Source organism: Emys orbicularis, chromosome 24, assembly GCF_028017835.1.
Source record: "Emys orbicularis isolate rEmyOrb1 chromosome 24, rEmyOrb1.hap1, whole genome shotgun sequence".
Lineage (NCBI taxonomy): Eukaryota > Metazoa > Chordata > Testudines > Emydidae > Emys > Emys orbicularis.
This window is the reverse complement of record NC_088706.1, coordinates 7,960,699-7,969,876: the sequence shown is the minus strand read 5'-3', so window position 1 is coordinate 7,969,876 and position 9,178 is coordinate 7,960,699. Positions and strand designations below refer to the sequence as shown.

The 9,178-nt window shown below is 53.5% G+C and overlaps 1 protein-coding gene and 1 non-coding gene across 2 annotated transcripts; both read left to right on the top strand.

The window, feature by feature from the left end:
- Positions 1-268: 268 nt before the first annotated feature.
- Positions 269-340, top strand: TRNAP-UGG (transfer RNA proline (anticodon UGG)). The gene has a single exon. It is a non-coding gene; the product is annotated as a tRNA-Pro (tRNA).
- A 7,239-nt stretch (positions 341-7,579) lies between these two features.
- On the top strand, positions 7,580-8,668 carry LOC135894134 (3-galactosyl-N-acetylglucosaminide 4-alpha-L-fucosyltransferase FUT3-like). The gene has a single exon (XM_065422180.1). The coding sequence runs from the start codon at positions 7,580-7,582 to the stop codon at positions 8,666-8,668; it is 1,089 nt and encodes a 362-aa protein (XP_065278252.1).
- The last annotated feature ends 510 nt before the right edge of the window (positions 8,669-9,178 follow it).

The window sequence follows — 9,178 nt, the reverse complement described above, 5'->3', positions numbered from 1 at the left end:
GCTCGGGGAGACATACTCACGCTAGCTTTGGTTGACCAGCAGCGTACGGGCCAGCCACCCAAGTACGTGTTGATGGTCTCGGATGGGATTGTAGTCAGGTGGCTGGCCTGTGCCCCAACCCCCATACTACGGCCACACTGCTATTTTTAACACACTAGCTAGTGCACAGCTGTGTACCCGAGTTGGAAATGATACCTCCAGCTCCAGTGCAGATGTAGTCTGACACACACAGCATCAACATCAGAGGTGTGTAACATGAAAAAAAGGTGGCTTGTTGGTCTAGGAGTATGATTCTTGCTTTGGGTGCAAGAGGTCCCGGGTTCAAACCCTGGACAAGCCCGCTCTGCGGGTGTGTTTCCTGCCCTACCTTCATGTTTCCAGGCTCTTTCTTGGGGGGGGAGGGATAGCTCAGTGGTTTGAGCATTGGCTTGCTAAACCCAGGGTTTGTGAGTTCAATCCTTGAGGGGGCCATTTAGGGAACTGGGGTAAAAATCTGTCTGGGGATTGGTCCTGCTTTGAGTAGGGGGTTGGACTAGATGACCTCCTGAGGTCCCTTCCAACCCTGAGATTCTATGAAGGGTCCAATAAGTGAAGACCCAAGATACCTGGAATAGAAGCAAAAGCCTGTTTCTTCGCTGGCCTAACTCCACCCCATAACCCACATATGAATTTGGCCCAGGGAATCCGCTTTACTAAGATTCTTTACGCAAATCGAGCAGTGGCATGTTTCGACTCCCCAGCAACAACATGGACATTTGTTTCTCTTTCCAGAGTGAAATCACAGAATCAACATATTCCCGTCACAATAAACATTTCACACTCTCCAGTCACTGCTCCCCAGCTCCCTGGAAGTATGTCTGAGCCTGCGGGCGCTCGTGCCAGGCTCCCCTTCTGTTACCAATATCCTGAACTGGCAACCGATTAAAAGGCTGTGTTTGATCTCGACGAGGAGTCGCTTTCTGGGAAGGCCCATGGCACCAATGCTGACAAGGATGGCAGGACAATACAGGAGAATGCAAAGGGAACCTACAGAAAAGGGGCCTTGATTTTACTCACCGCAGGCACGTGGACGAGATGGGATATGGAGGCTCTTCCGATGGGTCACTGGTATTAAGGGCTGAAGTTTTAACCACTTGTGTCATCTGTCCATTACGAGCCAGATCCAAAGGTCATTGAACGGGCAACTGTCCAGTGATATCAAAGGGCTTTGGATCAGGCCCTGTGTACGTTTTCAATCTCTGAGGACCAGTCTACATTACAAAATGGTTGTAGCCCAAGCTGCCTGTGTGGACAAAACCACCCCACCCCTCCTATCTCTACCCCCATTTTACAAAACTTTTTATAAGGCTGAGGTGAAATCTTGACCCCAGGCAAAATGTTTCTTGACTTCAGTGGGGCCTGGATTTCACCCTAGGGATTTGCCTGGGTGCATGGGGGAGGGGTAGAGCCCAGTTTGACAGCCTGCAGCTTCTTCCCTCAAATCCCCTCAGCAGATTCCAGCCTAGAGACATCTTACTTTGGCTGCCAGGGAGAGACGTCATCATCTTCCTTGGCCTGGGGACACTCAGAGCCATGCAGGATTGGGCCCCTGCAAGTCCCAATGGGGGCTATTGAGGTTCATTGCCTCACAGGATCTGGCCCAAGGGGAGCTGCGGATGCTCAGTACCTTGTGAACAACCCTAGGAAAAGTCAGCTCCACTGAAACCCGCTCCATCAGTCAATGGCCAGTGTTGAGATGGACTCATCACACTGCGGCTCACCAGTCTACCCAGAGCACCTTGTCTCTCTTCTCCACGCCCAACTCTTAAATCCAGGGAAGAGCCCAGCCCAGGGGTCGGCAACCTTTCAGAAGCGGTGTGCCGAGTCTTCATTTATTCACGCTAATGTAAGGTTTCGCGTGCCAGTCATACATTTTAACATTTTTAGAAGGTCTCTTTCTATAAGTCTATAATAGAAAACTAAACTATTCTTGTATGTGAAGTAAATAAGGTTTTAAAAATGTTTAAGAAGCTTCCTTTAAAATTAAATTCAAATGCAGAGCCCCCCGGACCGGTGGCCAGGACCCGGGCAGTGTGAGTGCCACTGAAAATCAGCTCGCGTGCCATAGGTTGCCTACCCCTGGCCCAGCCCTTCCCTTTTGAATTCTATCCCTTTTCCAAAGAACACCTCGTTCTCGGTGCATTTTGTCTCCACAGAGGCTGAATTGTTGACTTAAGGATGCAGATCTTGGAGGCATCAACCGCCACTCAGAGCATTAAAACCCGAGCTCTGCCCTTCCCGTTCAGAGAGAAAGGTGCCGCATCACCTCCAGCCAGGAAGGCCATACAAAGGGCAGAAACAGAAACATGAGCTGTAAAGGGCTCGTAATCTGCTACTGTCTACAAACCAAATACGCCACGGGGCAGGCCTGAAGAGGTAGGGCAAAGCTGTTATATTACATGTGATTCCCTACTTCATTTCCAGCGTCTTCTTTGTTCCCCCCTTCTCACTCCTCTGTTTGCAGCCAGCTGGGGTGGAAGCTGTCCTCAGCTGTCACAGTTCTGAAAGAGACAAGGTGGGTGAGGGAAGATCTTTTATTGACCCACCGTGTCTCTCCAATACCCTGGGACTGACACGGCTACAACTACCCGGCCTATGCTTCTGAAAGTCTGTGGAGGCTGTGTCATAGGGCGCACCACTCGCCGCTGGACTAGCGCCTCCTTCTGGTACCCTGGGGATTAGCGCGAGCCCAACGCCCCCACCCCAGCCGCGGTTTTCACACCGTCACTTCGTCCACCTGCAGCTCCTCTCACAGCCTCAGGAGCCACAGCGTTCTTTTCATGGCTCGACCCTCCGGCCGTGTCACTGTCTGTGTTCCCCCTTCCAGGGGAGGTTTAGCTCCTCAGTAGTCCTAGGCAGTCTAACCGCTCACGGTCTCTGTGCCACATGCCCCGTGGCTGGTAGATGAACCCGGGCCCATCCTCTTCTCCGGGTTCCAGCCCAGGGATAGAGCAGTAAGGCCTAGACTGCTAAGCTGAGGGTCTAGGCCTTACTACTCTATCCCTGGGCTGCTTCCTACTACTGGTTCCCCTTTTTTTCCTAGGCCTACCAGTTCCCAAAGCCTCCTCCCTCTTCCCAGGGAGTAACTGCCATCTGCAGTCTGCAATCTCCACTCCCACTCTCCTGGGAGTGTCTGCCTCAGGGCCGTCTTTAGGCCAATTCCCCCGATTCCCCAGAATCGGGCCCTGCGCCTAAGAGGGCCTTAAGCGCCTTTTAAATTTTTTTTACTCACCCGGCGGCGGTCCAGGTCTTCGGCGGCACTTCGGCGGCGGGGCAGTCCTTCAGTGCCGTGGAAGACCCGGAGCGAGGGAAGGACCCCCCGCCACTCAAGTGCCGCCGAAGACCCGGACCGTCGCCAGGTATTCGAATCGGGCCCCGCAGTTCCTAAAGCCGGCCCTGGTCTGCCTTTTCCCAGTCGCCTCTTCTCCTTTCAGCTCCTGGGCTTTATGGGCCCTGCCTATTTCTGCCCAGCTGAGCCTCCTTAATCAGCTGCCTCGTGGGTTAATTGGCCCAACTGGCCTGGGTTAAAACATGCAGGGTGAGTGTGGGGTAGTCACCCCATCACAGGCTGCCATTAAATATATGACTTTCATGGTGTCCACAGTTACTGCTACGGCTTTGAGGGTTTAAATCCCATTTGCACAGAAGGCATGGGCGGGGGTTATCGAAGGCCAGAGGAGGCTAAGGCTCCCCCTAACCCAGGCCATGGCCCGGCCCACGCTCTGCCCTAAGGCCCCGCCCTTGCTCTCCCTCGAAGCCGGCGGGGACTCAGCTCTAGCCGGCGGCCAGGGGCCGGGAAGCCATGGGGTGGCTCAGGCTGATGCTGGGGCTGGGGCAGGCTGGCTGGGGCTCCTACAGCCGCGAGGGGTGGGGTAGTGGACTCGGGACTCTGGCAGGAGGGTGGGCGAGGCCTTGGGCAAAAGGGGTGGGGTCGTGGGACTAGCCTCCCCAAAGGGGTGGTTCACTTGCCACCCATGACGGAAGGAATTCTTACATTTTGTGATACCCAAAGAGCACCCAGAGGCTTTGAGGCAAGAGGAGAGGAAGGTGAGGGAGAAGGTGGTTTTTGTCCCACATTTAGGCGTCCTGTATTCTGGGGCCGGTGCAAGTTTAGAGCAGTCTGAAGGCCTCTATAGTTTGCACCCAACTGCCTATGAAATCGAGGGGTTGTTCCAGCAACCAGGAATAGGCAAAGCACAGCAGAGTTATGGGGATGCCCCCTTTTTCCTTAGCCACGCCCCCTATGCACCCCCCTAAACTGAGGGCTGCTGGAGGAGGTGGAATTCTGCCGAGCTGCTACATCAGTTCTACGCCCCCCCCCCGGAGAGTCGCCCAACACTAGGGAAATTCCCAAGCAGCCAGATCTACTTACTTCATGACTCCTTGGCACCAGCAACATATATTATACATGAAGGGGCACAAGCAAACAAGAAAAAGGAAAAGTGAAGTCTGCAGGAGAGAGCAGAGTGCGTCTGTCCTCTGTCCTATGGCTCTGTCTCGTTCCTTACCCATTTAAAGGTGCAGTACCCAGAACACAACATTCTGACAGTCACCCAGTATGTGCACCCCACATGAGCCGGGATTTTCAGAACCTGACGGGTAGTCAGTAGGCAGACCACAGGCCAAATCCGGACCGCCAGACACTTTTGAATGGACCCCAACATTTTTTATTTACTTATTGTTATTTTTTACAATTATTTTCTCTGGAATCTGGACCCTGACTATACTTTGACCAAGAAATTTGGACCTTGACAAAAAATAATTGACTACCCCTGGACTTCTGCATCCAACTACCAGTGATGGACTCCCAGAAAGTGCAGTGGTTTCAGTCCCTTAAACACTTTGGAAAACCCCAGTCATGATGGTTTTAATGAGAGGCTCCTTCTGCCCTGTGATCTTGCCCCAGCCCAAGGGCTGAACGTCAGAAAACCCAGCCAGTGCCTGTGCTTCATTTCACTGGGGGAGAGACAGAGAACCCACTGCCTTTTCTGGAACGCGGGGTGGATTATCAGCCCCAGGTCTGACACAACTTTTCCAATCAGGAAAGGGAGTCTGTGACCTCAGGGGCTCTGGGAAACCAAACCCAAGTATATCGCTCTCCTTCGCTCGATGATATTTTTCATACTCCTCCATGTTAGACTCCTACCCTTAAAAGCTGCTCCAGTCTGCAGGATGTGCCTGGGGTCAAGCCTAGGGGATAAAAGGCACCTCTAGACCTGACCCTTGTGCCTGGCACATAGGGATTCGAAGAATTTAAAAGCCCTTCACAGCAAATTCCTGAACATCCCAGGCCTGATTCCTGCCCCCACCCCCTTCCAGGTGCAGCCTCCATCCAGAAACTGTAATTCAAGTCAAACAGCCCGTGCTTCCATTTAAATACATTTCATCCTGATTTAATGCATGAACGGCCTTTTCATGCCAGCCCCTTGCAGCCAGGCAGGTGCACAAAGAAACAATTCACCCCAATCACAGCAACTGAAAAGCATGGCTCACCCCAGTGACTAAGATACATGAGACCAACTCACCTGGGCTGGGGGAGGGCGAGCTTTGTAGCAGGACAGGACCCATAGCTGGTCTTCCCCAAGCAGAGCCGGTATCACTCTGTGTTCCTGTCCAGCTCACCTCTCGAGTGCTGGGAGTCACGAGGGGGTGAAGGAGTCGGAAGGCAAAAGCTTGAAGGCCTTGGTGACACATCCAGGCCTGAAACCCCGGTTAAGGTTTTCAAAGGCGGTTTGGCAGCACATTGGAATCAATGGGAGCAGTGCGGCTAAATCTGCTCTTTAGCTTTGAAACGCGTGGTGATTAATAATCTCCTTATCAGCCTAGGCAACCCCTCCATGGCAAAGGAGAAATGGAAGGTGGAGAGTGGCGGCTCTGCACAGGTTCCTGTGCTCTGCAGGGCATGTGGGCCGACTATGGAGCTGATGGCCTTACCGGGCAGAGCTCTGAGGACTGTTCCATCCATCCCCTGCTCGCTTGCTCTGCAAAGTGACCTCAGGAGCTCAAGAAGACCTGGAATTGCTCTGCCCGTCCCATTCACAGGGAAAGGTGCAGCGTCACATCAACCAGGAAGGCAGATCTGGTAGGTTTCAATCTTATATTGTCCCTCTTTGGATGCTGTTTCCAGTTCAATTGCTTCCCTCTTCTTTGCTGCCACTGCTCAATTATCTTCAAACATATCAGTCTTGGGAACAATTGTTGCAAAGGGATGGGCTGGGGATGTTCAAAGAGGGAGGGACTTTTATTTCTTGGGGACCTTGTTCCGGCTGCAGCTGATTGGCATATAGTAAACAATTGGCCAGGAGATACATGAAATCCACTCCCCGTAACTTTGCCCTCATTCTGTTTTGCGTCACTTGCGTTCTCTTATCCTACCTGCCGCTTCAACTCATCTCACCAGAGCACTTGTCGTCATCTCAGGAATGTGTCAGGACGGAAGCCAGAGGTGAGTTGCTTTCTTCACTGCTGTCTGGACTGCGGTTTGGGTGGCAAGTTCTCTAATCATAGGCAGCCTGGTCTAGGGACCCTGGCCGAGGCGGCAGGATCCCTGGGTTCTATTCCCACTTCTGCCAGCCGTCTGGTCTATGACCTTGGACAAGCCATTCCCTGCTGCGTCTGTCTTGGCGTGAGCTCTTCAGGGACGGGACTATGGCAGTGCCAAGTAGGTAGCACCAGGAATCCTGGACTCGTTGCTGCTGTATTGTTATGCAAATAAATTTCCAAAAAGGGATGGGTGAAAAGTGGAGTAAAAGACTGAGGAAGAAACTGATGTGGGCAGTGGTGAAGGAAACCCCGAGGCCTTTGGAAGATCCTATGTAGCCCACCGGCGAGTGTGTGTTATAGCAGACAGCTACGGAGCCTGGGCTTCTCAGCTCACGCTTTCAGCTCTGGGATTCCTGGTGTGTCAGCCAAAGGGGTGGTAGTCACATCCACATTGGTGGGTGCTCCCACCGTATTTTGAACCAGGGGCCTGGTGAAACTGCAACCTGGAATGATCTGATGCCTCCCTAAATCCCTCCTGCCAGCTGGACATGGTTATCTCCATTTTCCCGAGGTTCCGGCTCCATTTACACAACTGTAGCACTTGTGAGGGCGACACCCTAAGCTGACGGGAGAAAGCTTAATAACGCCACCTCCACGAAAGGCAGAAGCTATGTCTAAGTTCTGAGAGATGCAAGTTCTACCGAAGTAACCTGTAGTGTAGATAAGTTCTAAGTGGTTGGAAAGGACTAGCAACCCAGTTTGCTCTGGGTAATTCCTAGCCACAAGTGCAGCATCCTACCTAATGAGGTTATTTCAGCAGGGGCAGGTTTGAGGGGGTGGGGGGTGGGCCCATCAAAGAACGTGTCTGCCCTTGGGTGTGAGTCTGCAAGTGATTCTGCTTCATGTTGCCTCATTGGGGGCTTCAGATCTGTGACCACTTTCTAACAAGCTGTGCCAGTTCCTGGCATTGTTCTGTTCCGCTCGTCCCCGCCATGTTTAGTTATCGTTAATCACTAATCCCTCCGTCATTGGTGTCTCCTGCATTCCCAGGCCAGCAATGCCGCTCAGCAAGCAGATGAAAAGCCCAGCCTGCAGGCACCTCCTCCTCTTTATTCTCTCCCAATTCATACTCGCCCTCTGTTTGTTTGCTTACCTTCGGCCCTCCAGGGACCCAGGCCCAGAGCCCCGGGCTGGCAATCCCTCAGCACTCACAGCCCAGCCTGGAAATAACCCCACAGCTCCACAAGCTGGTTCAGAGCTGACCATCCTGCTGTGGACCTGGCCCTTTGGGCACCCTGCTGCTCTGCAAAAATGCTCCGAGCTCTTCGGCATCCGGGACTGTCACATCACGGCCAACCGTAGCTGGTACCACAATGCCAATGCTGTGATTGTGCGTCACAAGGATGTGTGCTCCAGCCCAAAGAAACTGCCCCAAGGCCCACGGCCCCCTGCCCAGCGCTGGATCTGGTTCAACTTGGAGTCCCCCAGCCACAGCCCTAACCTGGGCTTTATGGATAACCTCTTCAACCTGACCATGTCATACCGGAGGGACTCTGATATCTTCAGCCCCTACGGGTGGCTGGAGGTCCTCAGCCAGCCCCAGAACTTCAGCATCCCAGCCAAGTCCAAGCTGGTGGCCTGGGCGGTGAGTAACTGGAACCCAGCCTCCCGCCGGGTGCAGTATTATGAGGAGCTGAAGAAATACCTCCACGTGGATATATACGGCAGCCATCACATGCCTCTGCCCCGGGACAAGCACTTCTCCACCCTGTCCCAGTACAAGTTCTACCTGGCCTTTGAGAACTCGCTTCATGAGGACTACATCACCGAGAAACTCTGGAGCAATGCCCTGGGCTCAGGGGCCGTGCCCGTTGTCTGCGGCCCCTCCCGAGAAAACTATGAGCGCTTTCTGCCCCCCGATGCCTTTATTCACATCAATGACTTTCCCAATGCTCAAGAGCTGGCCCAGTACCTCCAGGAGCTGGACAAGGACCCAGCACGCTACCAGCGCTACTTCCAGTGGCGAACATGGCTAAAACCGTCCGAGCGAAGTTCCTGGACCATCCACTTCTGCAAAGCCTGCCGGGCCTTGCAAATGACAGAGACCTACCAGACCAGGACCGGTTTGGCCAAGTGGTTCCGCTAGGAGTTACATGCTCAGCTTGCTGGGTTTAGTACAGATCATTTCCGGCTGGTTCGGTTGCAATGAGCCAAGCCTGCTACTTTGCTTTGTACAGAGACATGCCTGCATTTGTTACAAGCTGGGTAGACTTTGCACCAGGAATTGGCTGTTCCGCGCACCCACACCCCTCTGCCCGTCCTCGGCTGACTAGCTTCAGAAATCTGAAATTGGGAAATGCAGAATAAGCAAGAGACGACAGAACAAAAAGCAGCTTCTGGGAGGGAGGGGAGGGCACCAGTTTGGGGGAGCTGTGATTATGGCCAGTCTAGGACAGGGGTTTTCAAACTTTCTTTCTGGCGACCCAGTTGAAGAAAATTGTTGATGCCCGCGACCCAACGGAGCTGGGGATGAGGGGTTTGGGGTGTGGGAGGGGCTCAGGGCTGGGGCAGAGGGTTGGAGTGCGGGGGTGAGGGCTATGGGGTGGGGCTGGGAATGAGGGTTCAGGGTGTGGGAGGGGGCTCTGGGCTGGGATGA